This window comes from Nestor notabilis, unplaced genomic scaffold (assembly GCF_000696875.1).
Source record: "Nestor notabilis isolate BGI_N333 unplaced genomic scaffold, ASM69687v1 scaffold7158, whole genome shotgun sequence".
NCBI lineage: Eukaryota > Metazoa > Chordata > Aves > Psittaciformes > Psittacidae > Nestor > Nestor notabilis.
In genome coordinates this window covers 1,765-17,865 of record NW_009939556.1, presented here as the reverse complement: position 1 = coordinate 17,865, position 16,101 = coordinate 1,765, and the positions used below count along the sequence as shown (strand labels likewise).

Genomic DNA, 16,101 nt, shown 5'->3' with positions numbered 1-16,101 from the left:
AGCCATTCAGGTCAGGAAAGTGTAATCTCTCTTCTGAGATTCGGAGTTCTGACTCCGAAGACCCTCTGTGTCATAAAAAAACCATAAAACCTTCTGGACAATTTGGAACAAACCAAATAATTTTCATGGTTTGAAAATGCTGCATCATGAACATTTGATCTCATTGAGGATCACGAAGAGTATCCTAGGAAAGAAAGTTTTTAAACTTTTCAACTTATACAAATGCATGTTAGACAAGGCATTACCAAATTTCAAAAGTATATACATACTTTACTATACCTTTTCCAAGTCAATAAAAAAAAACCCAAAACCATCAAAAAACAAAAGAATGAAAAATACAGGAGAACTTGTAAACTGGAAAATAAGATGCATAGGAATTGGGAAACCTTTCCATATTGTACAGATCTTCATGCACTAGGCAGTCCCAAAGTCAACCACAGATTTGGTTATGTACACAGGCCTAAACATTAAGTGGCAGCATTTTATTACTGTATATGTTTCTTCTTTTTAATCATCTGAGACTGCCTTAGCTCCTCAGTCCCATGAGCATATGGGCAAGATTCAGAAGGCAAAGAACAACCATCAGGATGATGAATGAAAAACCAACAGAGACGTGTTTTAAATGCTTCAGCTGAAAGGCGCCGTTTCACTTCAGGCTTAGTTTTCCTCGACAATTTCTCTTTTCTCCAGTCACGAATATGAACTCTCCCATTTAGAACTAAGATTCAGAAACAAACAAAAATGCAGCTGTTAATAGATAGCCATGGGAATTATACTGGAAAAAATGCACAGTGACAGTCTGTGAATAAAATATATGTTCTACAAATGGATCACTCAGGCAAAACCAAATGCGCCATTTCTACATGTAGGAATAAAAAGAAGCATACAACCAAGATGATATAGACATGGTCTAAAGAAGAATTGTTTTCCCTGGGAGATGCTTTACTGTGAATAGTTTGAGGCACATTTGTGTCATCTTTGTAGATGTTTGTTTCAAATACAGCAATTAGAAGCATTGAGACTAAAATCCTCTGAATTTAGACTGCAAATCCTGACAAAGAAGTTTCAACTTCAAGAACTGTAATCCTTCCCATGTCCAAAACTTCATTACTCCGCATTTGAAATGTGATTACCAGTAAAAATCTAGTAAGTCTTCTGTTACTTTCACTACATAGAAATGCTCTTGCAAAGACAATAGTCCACTGACCCAAAAAATATACTGCATCAAGGAAACGACAAGTCTTAATCCTTCATATGAACCAACAGGGAATTATCGTTCATCACTTCAGGCTTTTTAATTCATTTGCTGCATTAGGACCATAAACTGCACACACACACATTTGTGAACCTTTGCCAGCTCCTTAAATGTGTAAACAGAACAGAATAAAAGGAAGTTAGTGAGAAAAAAAAAAAAACAGTAGCTGAAAAACAGCAGTGAAAATGAGGAGGGAAGAATCTGCCACTTCTAAGTTGCCATGCTCTATGTTCATATCAGTCATACCTTCTGTATCACACACTTGTATCAGTTAACTGATACCACTGTGCATTCCGATAACTGCTATTCCAAAGGTAACAAGTCAAGTGAAAGCTTAATATCACACATTCAGGCCCGGACGAATTCATCCCTCAAGACTTCCTTGTGATATACAAATAGATATGAACTCACAGAAAGGCAATCCAGCAGCAGGTTCAGCTTTAACATCTCTCAAAAGATGAAGAAAAGTGAGCAGATGTAGTGCTATTTATGATCAAGCCTATTTTTTCCTAGAAAACCAGTCCTGTATTGGACAAGATGCCAGATCAAAAGAAACTGCCACAGATGAGCCACCCTAAGCCCCTGGTTTTGGGTGTGTGTGTATCCATCTGTTTTCTTTAACTTTAAAGGAAATACACTTCAGAAAAAATGACAAAAAAGCTGCAGCCATGTTCTTCTCTGCTGTCTTTGCATGAACAACGTCCTTCTAGACCACTTGCTGATAGAAGTCCTTGTTATGGTGACATGCTGAAGGAAAGAATCAAATGGTCTCTACTGAAGCCCCAGGGAGCATCCTTCAGCATACATTTGATGTAAATTACTACAGAAGATGTGGCCTTAATCCTAGTCTTTCTTCAGAGGTAATGTGCAGACAGCATCCATGCCAAATTAAAATGCTTACTCCATTTAACAGGTAGTAAATCTATTCTACCTATCCCTAATGACAGGGAATGAAATTCAGACACATAATGAACGCGATGTGACCAGCTCTTTTCAATGGATGGTAATTCAAATGGATTTCAGTATAGCTTCACATTTTGTAATTGCCAAGTTTACAGAAATCCTTAGTGGATGCTAAACATGGCTAGGTTGACCACTGGAAGCAAGCAGAGGTTGCATACTCAGGATTACTTGCTGTTGATTATCAACATTTTATAATAGGCATAGAACTGCTGGGACACAAGAAGTTAGAATCATAAAATCACAGAACAGTTTGGGTTGTAAAGGACCTTAAGATCATCTAGGTCCAACCCCTCTGCCATCAGCAAGGATGACTCACCCTAGATCATGTTGCCCAAGGCTCTGTCGAACCTGGCCTTGAACACTGCCAGGGATGGGGCATTTATCAGTTCTTTGGGTAACCTGTTCCAGTGCCTCAGCACCCTCACTGTGAAGAACTTCTTCCTTATATCTAATCTAAACTTCCCCTGTTTAAGTTTGATCCCATTACCCCTTGTCCTATCACTACACTCCACTCCCTAATGAAGAGTCCCTTTCCAGCATCCTTGTAGGCCCTTTTCAGATACTGGAAGGCTGCTATAAAGTCTCCACAAAGCTTCTCTTCTCCAGGCTGAACAGCCCCAATTTTCTCAGCCTGTCTTCGTATAGGAGGTGCTCAAGCCCCCTGATCATTCTTGTGGAAGTTAACCCACTTCCAAATCTGAAGCAGCCTTAATACCAATAAATCCTTGAAGATCTTGTATCACTGCAAAGCTAGACCTTACTTTTGAAAAACAAATAAAAATAAAAGCAAACAAAAACCCCACAATAAAAACCCAAATCAACCAACCAAAAACACACACGAAAAAAACCACACAGCCCACACCACCACGATGGGGAAAAAATGCCCCAAACACACAGACAAGCAACAAACAACAACAGTTATTGGCAAACCCAGCCAGTCACAGAAACTTGCTACTGGGTTCTTTTCTGCCATGCCACCACAATCTATATAAGCACATAAAGCCTCACAGTAACAGGTTCTTACAAAGACTGGTTTTATTTTATGTCAGCATTTACACTGTGGATCTTGATAAGGCCAGACTATGTCTTAATTAATTGCTTCAGTGAACTTGCTCTGCATTTGATGGCCCGAAAATTATCAATACTCTATAGGAAAAATAAAAATTCCCTAAGCCAAACAAAAGCTTCAAATTAGCCACCTTAAAGCATTTTTTTTTTTTCAGATGCAGTTGGTCTAACACAATGCTTTGCCAATAACGTGCCATACCAATGTCATTCAAAAGAGTTCTAACAGCATCTTGGCACAATGGGCACATAAATAATGTACAGTTTTCCACAAAGGTATAGAAAGTGGTTAAAAAAACACCACCACAGTAATTTTCCAGTTGTGTTTAACTGCATATAGAAGAGATAAAATAAATGATTAAAAAAACCCAGACAAAAATCAAGCCCTCTTCTTTACCTTCAAATACTTGATGATTGTTCTTGAGAAGTGTCTGCAGGCCTCCATATTCACTCTTCAGCCTTTTTAAAGTGTCTTTATTTAAGTGTTCTGCTACTTCTTTCAAGGAAAGGCTTTCTGCAATAAATAATGGTGTAGCTATTAAAAATGTATGTACATGTAGAAGTTAAATTTTCTTAGGACTTTACAAGTTAACGATTATGAGCACAATCTATGAATTATTTACCAGTACTTCATCAACTTTGTACTCCTGATATTATGCATGACATATTTTATATGTATATTGTCTGTAAAATAGCAGCTTTCATTCTACAGGACTCAAGTCAGAATTTCCACAATAAGACAGACACATTTTTTATTTTCCCCTCTTTTTTTTGTAGTAGCATATAACCCTTGTTGCAATAGGCACTATTTACATGCATGTATTTTGAGAAAAGAGAATGACTCAAAGGATATACGGAAACAGTAACACATGAGAAACAACAGTGAGTAAATAATAATGATGGACAGAGGCAAATGGAAAGATGGTAGTACTAAGAATGCTTATAAAATTAGTAACTTCTGTTCTTTTTCTTCCTAAGACTAAACTAAAAATTCCTAATCATGTCAGAATCAAATGGCAGTTCAAAGCACTTCTTACACAATTCTTACAAAATTATAGCTAACTATTATGTTAGAAAACTAAATATTCTCCATAGATAAATGTAGATGTTCTGTTTTAGTAAAGAGGGAGGAGTTCTGGGTTTGGTTTGGCTTTTGTAATAAGAATCGCTGAGCAAAAAACCTCCACACAAATTTCAAAATATTCTTATATGCCTTATTAGCATGCTAGTTTGCAAGAAAACATTGCAGAATAAAAGTGCCTTTAATTGCTACTGTACGGCTCTTGGTATTGCTGATAAACTATTTCACTGAGTTTAAAAACTATGTCAATTCATTGGAAAATACATCCTCTACCAGAAAAAGATAATGTAAAGCAAAGACAGTTTCACCTCCTTGATTCCAGGTATTTGTATTTCCATCATGCATATCAGAACATGACTTTGGGGGGGCTGCATTTAACAGCAAGTTTGCCACACTGAGAACCACATCATCTACAAAATCCCGAGGGAGGGAAGCACAATTTCGGATTTGTTCTACTTTTTCTCTGGGTTGAAATCCAGGCATCCAAATTGTACCACCAGTGTCAGTCTCATTTTCAGGAAGTTCTGAGCCTGCTTCTCTGCACACATTGTCACAGTGATCCTTATGATTACATGCAACTTTGCTGCCACACGGGACCACAGCACAGGTCTGACGATTATTAATATACTGTGTTATCTGCTTGTCAATCAGAGCATGTTCTGTAGGTGGATAGGTCCTGCTTTTTCCAATAAGGCTTACCTATTTAGTAGAAACAGATAAATAACTATTTAAACAGACTCCCATACACACAGTCCCCCAACACGCACGTCTTATGCAGGCTTCTAAATCTACCTACAGGAGATATCCATGCAAACTCAGTGCTCATTAACATCTAGGGTTTCTTGATTCTAGCTTTCAAATATTGGTGCCACAGAAGAACTGCAGTAATCAAACCATAAACCATCATGCCACAAAATCACAGACCAGAAAGACTGTTTCTGACCCTCAGAATCTTTACAAAATTAAAGCTGGATGCCTCTTCCTACTCTGAGGACATTTCACTTTGAATTTCATGGACATGGAAAAGAGAAAAATTAAGTACAAATATGCAACATAGGCAGCTGGGAAAATTAGGGCAAAAAATTAGCTTTGTAAGTTTTCAATCCTACAACCTGGCAAAGAACTAATCATAAACCCTTCCTTTTCTAAGTATTTATACTCTCTCTGCAGAGCATATTGTCTCAAGTAATGCAACTGACAATAGTCTGATCTTGCAACAATAATGAACAAACATCCATATGCTTCAGACAGCTAGCAGCTTAAAAAAATAATATTAAAAAGACAAAAGCCCTACATAGTCCAAAATTACCCTTTTTGTTGATGGAATTCTAAGGCAATCTTCTTCCACATTAAACCCGCATACAAATCCCACTTGGGCAATAAAATCAAGATATTCTCTGTACTGAGTTTTCCTGCTTTGTCTTCGGCTGTATTTTCCATGGAAATCAAAGAAGCAACAAGGCAGCACAAAGTAGCGACATGAATAGGAAGACCTACAAGAAGGATAACAAACTGCTGAACAGAATGTTTCTTCAGAGAACACACAAACTTAGCAAATAACTCATTAGATACAATAATGGAAATTTTCATTTCAAGTGACAGAACTTCAGAACACAGCATTTTTATGTTCCTCTTTCAGAAGATCTATTATCAGAATCAAAAATACTGTTTCACAAAGTATTTGCTATAGCAAATTACTGTGCCAAGTTGATTTGCAGGACTAATGCTGTAGATATTAAACTATTGCAGCTGATTGCAAAGGGCATAATGGTTCAAAGTAAGGCAGAACCAATAGCAATTTAAAAAACAAACGAACGAAGAACAAAAAAAACCCCACACCACAAAACCAAAGAACAGATTCACATCAGTTCTGGGGTTTGAACTTGAAAAGCAAAATGCTGCACTGAATTCTGTAAGAAAGTAAATACTACATCTGTGCTTCTCCACAGGAAATGAAATTTTGTAAAAATAATTAATTGCCATCAAAAGCAGCAAGGATGGAAGATGTGGCAGCAAAGTAACAGTTTACGCCAAGCCCACATATGTAATTATGCTTTGGTTTGTTTACTTCTTTCTTTAATTCCCTCCCTCCCACTTCATACCCTCTGTAGATACCTAGCTGCAATTACAGGTATCCACGGTGTTAATTCATCTGAATGGTTTCCTATGAGCCAGTCAGTATCAGGAAAGAGATGACTGTCACCTGGCATGATTGTAGATTCCTAAAAAAAACAACCAAGCAATACATTTAGTGAACCATATTACAGGTTTCTTTTAATTCATTTGTTAATAAAGAACTAAGCAACAATATAAAATGATACAAGCTTACAAATACAAGGTAAATGAGAAGCACAGACAGCAATGTTTTTCCTCAATCCGCAATTTAACCAGGTAGTAATTTTTTATACCTACAAAGAAGTAATCTAGTGACACTGGTTGGACAAAGAGCACAATAACAATTCTGATTAAGGTATCTGGTACCCTAAATATTTGTAAACAAGTATCATACATTGGATTAGGATTGTTTGCTATTCTCCTTCTGACACATGGATGCCTGGACTTAAAATTTGTCAGAAAGACACTTCATTCAGTATGTCTTACAGACCTAGGACTCACATAGCAACTAATCAAAACACAGCTTTACTACTATCTTCTCTTCATTCACAGACTCCACCCAAATCAATTCCTAATAGACAGAACACCACTCTTCACACCCTATCATTCATGTAGAATAAACAAACCCAGCCTAACACTTTCCCTCCTATGTTGCCATTCCATCCCCTGCCGAGTTACATCAAAACTATCTTATGATACATGCGAAATCAGGAGCAAAAATAGTACACAATAGGTTAGAGAAAGAAGGCTTCTGTGGTGGCCTTTGGAATAGTATTTTGCTTCATGGAATTTCAATATAAATGGATTGAGGAGGCACCAGCCCAGAAGACTTCTCATCTCTGTACTGACTCACAGAACATCTTCATACATTGAAACAAGTTCAGCAAAGTAAGTACTTAAAGATTTTGATACTATGGAAGTACATGCTCTTCTCCAAAAACCTGTATGAATCTCAGAATAATTATGGGCAGATTTGAAAAAAAGTTTTAAGCTAACTCTCCAGAGACCTTTAGGAAAAGCCCTGAAAATGATGCCTGCACTCTCCTTCTATAGGCAAAACGCGTGTTTCATGAGTCCAAAATTCACATCTACATACAAAGTAGAATCTGTATAGGAATTAAAAAATACCAACCAAGCACCAAAAAACCCAAACAAAGCCAAAAAACACTTACTAGGGAATTTCAGAAAACTCAGACTACCTCAATTACATCGCAATTTCCCTCTTCGGAAAGCACTGTTAGGTGTTTTAAGTGTTAGTATGGCATATTATTGCTCATTTTAAATACAGTATGTCTAACCATTTTTATTTATGTATATATACTTTTAGATATTACATGTAACATTTCTTTCTGGCAGGTTAGTAGATGTTACATCAAATGTTGGGTAAGAGTTTTCTTACGGTTGATTAAGTAAGTTACTCCTACGTTACAGTTCAGTTTTGATTGTTCAATTTAGGCATAGCACAAATTATCAGTGCCACACTCCACATTTTGACAATCGCCCATAATCAAATTTGTATTCGCCATGTCTGACAGCAGTTTGGCAATGCAGAATGCCACCTGTTACATTCATTTATATTGTTAGTATTGGCACTGAATGTCACAGACAGCAATATTCATCCTGCGACTCATGCTTTAAGTAACGATCACAACTAAATTAGCTTCAAAGACTAACAAAAAGCTGTGAGTAGGTGCTTCCTCATTCTGCAGCTCCTGTGGCTACAGGAGCTTTGCAAAACCATTTCACCCTTCCTGTTCACTATATAACTCCTTCCCTCATAAATTAGTGCTTTCTCCATATGCATATTTTGGGTATTTTTATTGTTTCTGTCTGGATTTTTCAAGTATTCTCTGAAGTATTTTTTTCTTTTAAAAAAGATAAATAAAATATGTCCTTTTCTATATTGTTGCCTCATGCTGCAGAGAGGGACAGCTGATGCTCAGAAGCTTCCTTATGAGTCAAGAAATCTGAGAAACTGTAAACAGACAGACCTTAATACAAAACAAATGTACAAAATTCAACAATCGCCGTAATACTGAAACATGGGCAGAAAAACAAATATATAACATGAAGGAAAAAAGATACTGTTTGGTATGATCAGAAGTAACATAATACAGTACAGCAGTGAGACACTGGCACAAGGCCCCCAGAGAAGCTGTGGCTGCCGCATCCCTGGCAGTGTTCAAGGCCAGGTTGGATGGGGCTTGGAGCAGTCTGGTCTAGTGGAAGGCTTCCCTGCCCATTGCGGGGGGGTGGAACTGGATGAGCTTTAAGGTGCCTTCCAGATTCTGTGATTCTATAATTCTGTAAGAGGAATGAAGACACACCACAGCTTGATGTTTCGAATCGTTTCTTGAAGCCTTGCAGTAACGATCTGATTGCACACTGCTGGAAAGGAATCTGTCAGTTTTGGCAATCTGTACCCAAAATGGCAGGGTGGCAAAGAGGAGGCTGCATAAGGCTGTGAAAGCTCCACCTCCCATCTGTGAAAACTGCTGCTCTTTTGTTGATTTAATATTAAGTTGTTAGCATTCAAAGATATCTTGAATTAACTTTTCAACAGAATAACTAGAGAACAATTACAGGTGGAAAATTCTAACATATTTGACGCTGACAATTTTTGAGAGAACAGAGCGAGAAATTTTAGGAGTCTAGAGAACAAGAAGCCAGGAATACCTTGCCTCCAAAGGGCAACTATTCATCAGTACCACATTTTGACACGTATCTGACCAAGAACACCTGGAGTTAGAGAGAATGTTCCTGTGCTCATAAAAATGCTAATGTGGAACTTGAAATATAATCCCTCGTACAGACTCATTTTCCTGTTCATTTTTTATGAAGGCTATCATTGCTATTATTTACCATAAGATCAATACAGCAGAGAGTGGCTCCTTTGAATTCAACAATTTTTGTCCCCAAAACAGCACATAGCACTAGAAGGTCAGAACCACTTTCAAGAATAAACTGCTCACAACTCTGGATATTAGCATCTTTTATGAGGTACAGTGGTGCAAACAAAGCTGCTTAATACTGAACATCCAGTAAAATCAGAGGTTGTTTCTTGGTGTGCATGTCTCTACATGCAGTAGGAAATCAAGAAAGTCTTCTCAGCTGAAAAATAAGTAAGTTGCAAATATACAAGAGTATGATACAGCATTGCTCTCCTAATTCCCTTAACAATTTACAGTCCCGTAAGATAATGCGTGTCACCATCCCAAACCCACAGATCACTTTAGAGAACTGTCTGCAACCTGCTATGTTTGATTACATTTGCATCAACAGAACCTGAAGCAATGAACAAATGAATAAAGTTACAAATCAGTAAAATTGACATACATTTGCATAATACCTCTAAATGAGTTCCTGGTCCATACATATTCCATATTTTTCTTCTCCTCACATCAATTCCTCTACCTGAATGCTGAAATATTTGACCAAGAAAAAGATTAATTTTTAAGTACTACTTTTAGCAAAAACTGTCAAACAGCCTCACTAAATGTACATATTAATACTGATTATTTCATTCATACTAAAATTTAGACACATAATAAAACACAGCCTCACCATTTCAGGCAGAAGCTTTTTGTTTGCTTGCTTTTAAAATATCAAAACCTTTCCCAAGGTGAGTATTGCTGTAGCACCCACGGGGCTCAGGGAAGAATGCTACTCTAAGCAGTTCTTGCTGGAAAGCCACCCTCCAACTACTGAAGTTAATTAGGCTGCTGGAGTCCAAACACACTTTTCCCTGGGTGAACTGATGAGAAAAGAAAATAGGACTGGAAACTAAAGCAAGACATAAAAATGCATAAGTTATAGTATTTGAATTACAAGAATCCTGTGCAGAACTAACCGAAAATCAGGTGCTAAGTGTCATAAAACTCTCACAAGAGATTTCTAGCCAGTCACCAGTTTGTCAGTGCTACAGCAGTGATGTATGAAAAGAAACCTTTACAGGGAAAAACAGCATTTTAGATTAAATAAATAGCATTTAATAGATCGAATTTCTCTGGCCACACAAGGATAGAGAACTTGTATTAGGAGAACTTGGGACTTTTTCCCCATCCCCAATGACATCTATTGATCAAACAGGAGATACTAATTTCCTCTACACGTTTCAACATGTTCTCCCAAAAGTGGAAAACACAATTTTCTGAAACAGACAGACCCAACCTCACCGGGTTTTGTTCAATCTCACTTTCTTTGTTGTTTCAGAAACTATGCCTCAAGAGATTGAATTTTGCTGTTGCCACATTTTCACTCCCAAAAGCACAGTACGTTGAAAGGCATTTTCACAATTAACAAATCCCAGGATTGTTTCTAAAGACACAGAAAAACACTTTCCAGGCATTACAAGTAGAAATCAATTTCAGTAAAATTAAGTTCATGAAAATCATCTTGCAAGGGAGAATCTTTATGTTAAGATTCCGCATTTCTTTTTGCTTTGTCTACAGCATAACTAAATTACATAATCATTTTTTATTTTCCCTCTTAGTATCTTACCTCAAAAAAAAAGCCTTGAATTGAACTGAATTACACTAATAAAAATAGATAAATAAGTGAAAAGTTTCTGCAGCTCTGCTAGATTTTAATCCTGGTAACTTGTGACAAAAAATCTTACTTTACGAACATGAATTGACTTAATTTTGTCTATCTCCATGCCAGATAAAAGAAAGCATCACAAAAATATTGATTATCTTTGGGTTTTAATTACTATTTAAAAAAGCACTCTATTTACCCCTTCATTGTTTAGAATATGAACCAGCAGACCATTTCCACATCCAAGATCTACAAATGACTGTTTCTTAGTCAACCCTTTTTCCTTTCTCTCTTCTTCCCAAAGAATCTAAGACAAGGAAAGAAAAGATTTTAGACTTCTGCTCTCAAGTCTCCCTGTAAGAAAGCAGCAGAGATTATTGGAAATTAAAGGAGAAAGCTGGAAGAGAATGCAGATGTGACAGAAGACATTCACTGCAGTCACAGAGAAAACTTGACAGGTGGGGAAAAAACAAACAAACAAACAACAAAGAAACAACAAAACCACAAACTGTTTACAGAGAGGGGCAGGAATTATATCATCAAATCATAGAATAGTTACGGCTTAAGTTCATCTAGTTCCAACCTCCCTGCCATGGGCAGGGACACCTCACACTAGACCATGTCACCCAAGACTCTGTCCAACTTGGCCTTGAACACTGCCAGGGATGGAGCATTTACTCTGGGCAACCTGTTCCAGTGCCTCACACCCTCACAGTAAAGAACTTCTTCCTTACATCTATCCCGCACTTTCCCTGTGTAAGTTTAAACCCATTACCCCTTGTCCTATCGCTACAGTCCCTGAAGAAGAGTTCCTCTCCAGCATCCTTGTAGGCCCCCTTCAGATACTGGAAGGCTGCTATGAGGTCTCCACGCAGTCTTCTCTTCTCCAGGCTGAAGCGCCCCAGCTTTCCCAGCCTATCTTCATATGGGAGGTGCTCCTCATGGCCCTCCTCTGGACTTGCTCCAACAGCTCCATGTCCTTTTTATGTTGGGAACACCAGAACTGTGCACAATACTCCACGTGGGTTCTCGTGAGAGCAGAATAGAGAGGCAGGATCACCTCCTTTGACCTGCTATCACGCTTCTTTTGATGCAGTCCAGGATACGGTTGGCTTTCCAGGCTGCGAAAACACACTGCTGGCTCATGTTCAGTTTCTCATCAACCAACAAAATGTCAATAATTTTCTAAGTGCTAAGCACATCCTCCACTCTCTTCTGAGTCACTGAAAGCTGAAATTAATCAAGGCTATACAGCCCTGGGCTAGACTGAGTATAAATGTAAAATAAGTTGCTAGAACAAAGGGTGCAATGGATAAACAGAGGAAGCGGGGTAAGCAGTGCGTAAACTTCAGTAGTGTCTCTGCAACTAATACCACAGAAGCATTTACATCCACCGTATTAAAGAACTAGTGGCAGAGCTGAAAATAAAACCCAAAATGTTCTTTGTAAGCAATTGGCTATATATTGGCACATGTAACATTCTTCCAATACCTAAAAGGGGCCTACAAGAAAGATGGAGAGGGACTTTTCACGAGGACATAATAGGACAAGGAAGAATGGCTTTAAACTGAGAGTGAATATTTAGGTTAGACATTAGGAAGAAATTCTTTACTGTGAGGGTGGTGAGCCAATGAAACAGGCTGCCCAGAGAAGTTGTGGCTGCCCCATCCCTGGCAGTGTTCAAGGCCAGGTTGGACAGGGCTTGGAGCAACATGGTCTAGTGGAAGGTGTCCCTGCCTGTGGCAGGTGGGGTGGAACTAGGTGATCTGTAAGGTCCCTTCCAACCCAAACCAGTCTATAATTCTACTGAAACCCATAAACCCCACACCCTTTCTCCCAACATCTTCCTTTTGCCTTGTATGCCTATAGTAACTTCAGGTCATTATATTTTAAAAAATGTAATAACTATAAAATGAAAATACTGATTTTTTTTTTTAGGGAGGTTCTATTACTGAGAAATAGAATACTCTCAGCAAAGGCAGTTCCCTACCAGCAAGTAAGTGGCAATGGCAACATCTTCATAAACAAATTTCTCAGGGTCTGTCACTTCAGGCCATACCTTCAACAAAAAAAAAAAAAACAAACAAAACCTGAAATTACTTCAAAACATTCTCAGAGCAATCTGGATACTCATCCGTTTCAACAGGTTTCTGCACTTCACAAATTCTGTATTTTAATCTCATTAAAAATACACATAAAGAATATAAATAAAGACTGATTTTGTGAGTCACACAAAAGAATTGTGGCATAAAGAATGTCTGCTCTCATCCAATCAAGAAAATAGCTGCAGCTGTTCTGTAATAAAGCATGCATCCTTTTGCTTGACTCAGAAGAAAAATACTTGTATTATTCCTGTTATGTGAAACACTGATAACATGAACTCTTGTAAACATATTTTCAAAGTATAATAGGCATAGAACTATCCTGGCACAACAGAACATAAAGAATCAAAATCTGAAGTAGGAAGACAGAAAGTATTATCCCTATTTTGTGAATGAGAGAAGCAAAACAAAGATTGAAGTGCTCCAACACTACACTAACTCTATTGCAGAGCTAAAGACTGAACTATTACCTTTACCCAGAAGTCCAATTTCCCTCTCATTGTATCTTTTTGTTATCAGAAATATCAACAATAAAACCTTTCAGCATTTTCATAATATGTTTTACAGAAGCATTTACCAATTTTTCTTGCTTGTAACTACAGTCTGGTGTATAAAGATATAGGCCTTAATACAGCATTTTTCATTCAGCAGTTAAGATGATCACAGCCATTTTTCAGCATCGCCAAGACAAAACAGTATTATAAAAGATTGCCACTAACTCAAACACGTATTAATATAGCATCCAAATCTGAGTAATAGCAAATTTAACCTATTCGCAATCCAGTGCTGCTTCCAGACTCAGACTTTGGGGAGGGAGGTGCTTTACTTATGCCTTCTAGTGTGGATGACTTAGTATTTACATTCACTGCTTATTTTCTATCAGAAGGGATACATTCTGGGAAATACCTAACTCCTCCAGATACTTAGTGTGAATTTGGCTCCAAATCTTGGTTTTCCAGTTGAGTTCTTCCAAATACTAAATCGTTTTTTACTCCCACATACACAGAATTACAACAAACCACCACCAAACACAAAACCGTAAGACACAGATTTCAACTAAATCACTTCTATATTAAAAAAAGAATTTAGTGAAAGAAGCATCGTCACTAACCAACAGAAGATATAGGAATTATAGGAAAGCATATTATTACCTCATTTACTAAACTTACCTTTACCATCTCCCTGTATTTTTCTTTAAGGTCTTGATAAACCTTGCTGTATTCTGCTACAGAAATGAGCGAGAGCGTACTTTTAAACTCACTGGGCTTTTGCTCCACAGACCATTTAGCCAGTTTGGACAAAAGCTCATTTCCAAGCCATGTTAGTTTGGGGTATGCAATTCCATCTGAAAACCAATCTTCTGGAAATGGAGCTACAATAGAAACAGACCTTTAAAAATAAAATAAAAACCTTGTATAAATACAGCGTATTTCATTATTTCAGCTACCTCAAAGAGAAAGAATGCAATAATTAAGTGGAAAAAAAAATCAGCAAATCAAAGAGAGATACAAAAGTATACTGGAGAATAAGAAAATACATAATACACAACACCGAAAGTGAAGTTACTGAATTTTGTTAGACAGCTTAATATCTGCCTATTCAAACACTGCACCGAAGAGTCCATGCTACATTTAACACAAGGACCAAAGACTCACATATGATGAAAAACCTGATTTAGCAAGATATCCAAACACTAACTAGTGAACGTGAATTAATGCGATTTTCATGAAAACAACAAGAAAATTTAGAAGGACAATATATCAGTTGGCACGTTTCGTTATTTCATCATCTCCAGCTTTACTCAGATTTTGTTTGAGCTATGCCTGCAGATGCTCAGGACCAAGCTGCAATGATCTATGTTTCAATGACTGAAGCTCATTAAGTTCACAGCAGTTCCAGGCTGACTGTCAACCTTACCAACCCCCAGTGAACCTGAGCTCTCACAGGCAGAGCTAGTTGCTCATGATCCAAATATGAATACCTTTTTCTAGACGACACATGCTTACAGTCAATGTATATATTCAAAGTTCAAACAGATTTGGTTTGTGTTGCTTTGGGTATTGTAGATGTTTAACAAACACTACTGTCACTTACTTAAGCAGGAAATTACCTAGATACCTATACTAAAACATGGTGTGATCCATGAGAGGAAGGAATAACTCATGGTGTGCTTCCTCTCTCGCCTCCAGCACTTACCATTCCTCATCTTTTAGGTACACAAGTTGAATTTGATAAATATTGCACTTTTTAATCTTGTATTTTCCTTCACTGTTTTCCTCCAAAGGCAGAAAGGTCACAGTTCCATTGTAAACGTCTGAAAAGATACATAAACAGTGATAGGTTATCCCATGGTTCAAACCACCCTTTTTAGCACCAAAACAAACTTCTGTCTCCTTACTATGTAAAGTGCAAACTAGGGAGGTAAGATTTAGGACAACACAGGAAGAATCACAGTGCTAAGAATAGATCCATTTCTTGGTGTGTCTGACATCTGAAACTACTATCCTGCTTGAATTCCCAAAATTCTGCATTCTGCTGCATGATGTTCCCAGAATACCTAAGGCTGATTGTCAAGACTGTTTTCTTTAAACCTAACTATTTTGATAAAGTAAAAGCTCGACAATGAGATTTTTCTAGCACAAAACTGGTGCTTTCCCCTACCCTGCAGTAAATCCAGAGTCCTGGGAAGCACATTCCAAATTAACTGAAACTTATCTACTGCTCCAGCATCAGATTTAAAAAAAAAAAAAAAAAACGAACACTGCGGTATTAAAAAATATTAGTAGTATCTATCCATTTTTCCATGATCAAACACAGGATTTACTGTGTGAACTATGCTATGATTCTACAACTATAATAAAGCAGAGCTATGCTTCCCTTCAGCATCATGCAGCTTTCCTAATTCGAGTTCTTGTAAAAAGCACATTATCTATTCCTATATTAGTATCTTATGACTCTGAAGGGAGACTATCTGACAAGATCTG

General features: G+C 37.5%; 1 protein-coding gene across 1 annotated transcript; it reads right to left on the bottom strand.

Moving 5' to 3' along the window:
• Window positions 1-249: 249 nt before the first annotated feature.
• Window positions 250-15,431, bottom strand: TRMT44 (tRNA methyltransferase 44 homolog (S. cerevisiae); the record flags this gene model as incomplete). The annotated part of the gene is made up of 10 exons (XM_010019926.1): window positions 250-718; window positions 3,681-3,797; window positions 4,673-5,063; window positions 5,674-5,857; window positions 6,480-6,586; window positions 9,829-9,900; window positions 11,215-11,322; window positions 13,006-13,074; window positions 14,287-14,506; window positions 15,314-15,431. Coding segments are annotated over 10 exons (1,619 nt in total), but the record flags the coding sequence as incomplete, so codon positions are not given.
• Window positions 15,432-16,101: the final 670 nt, after the last annotated feature.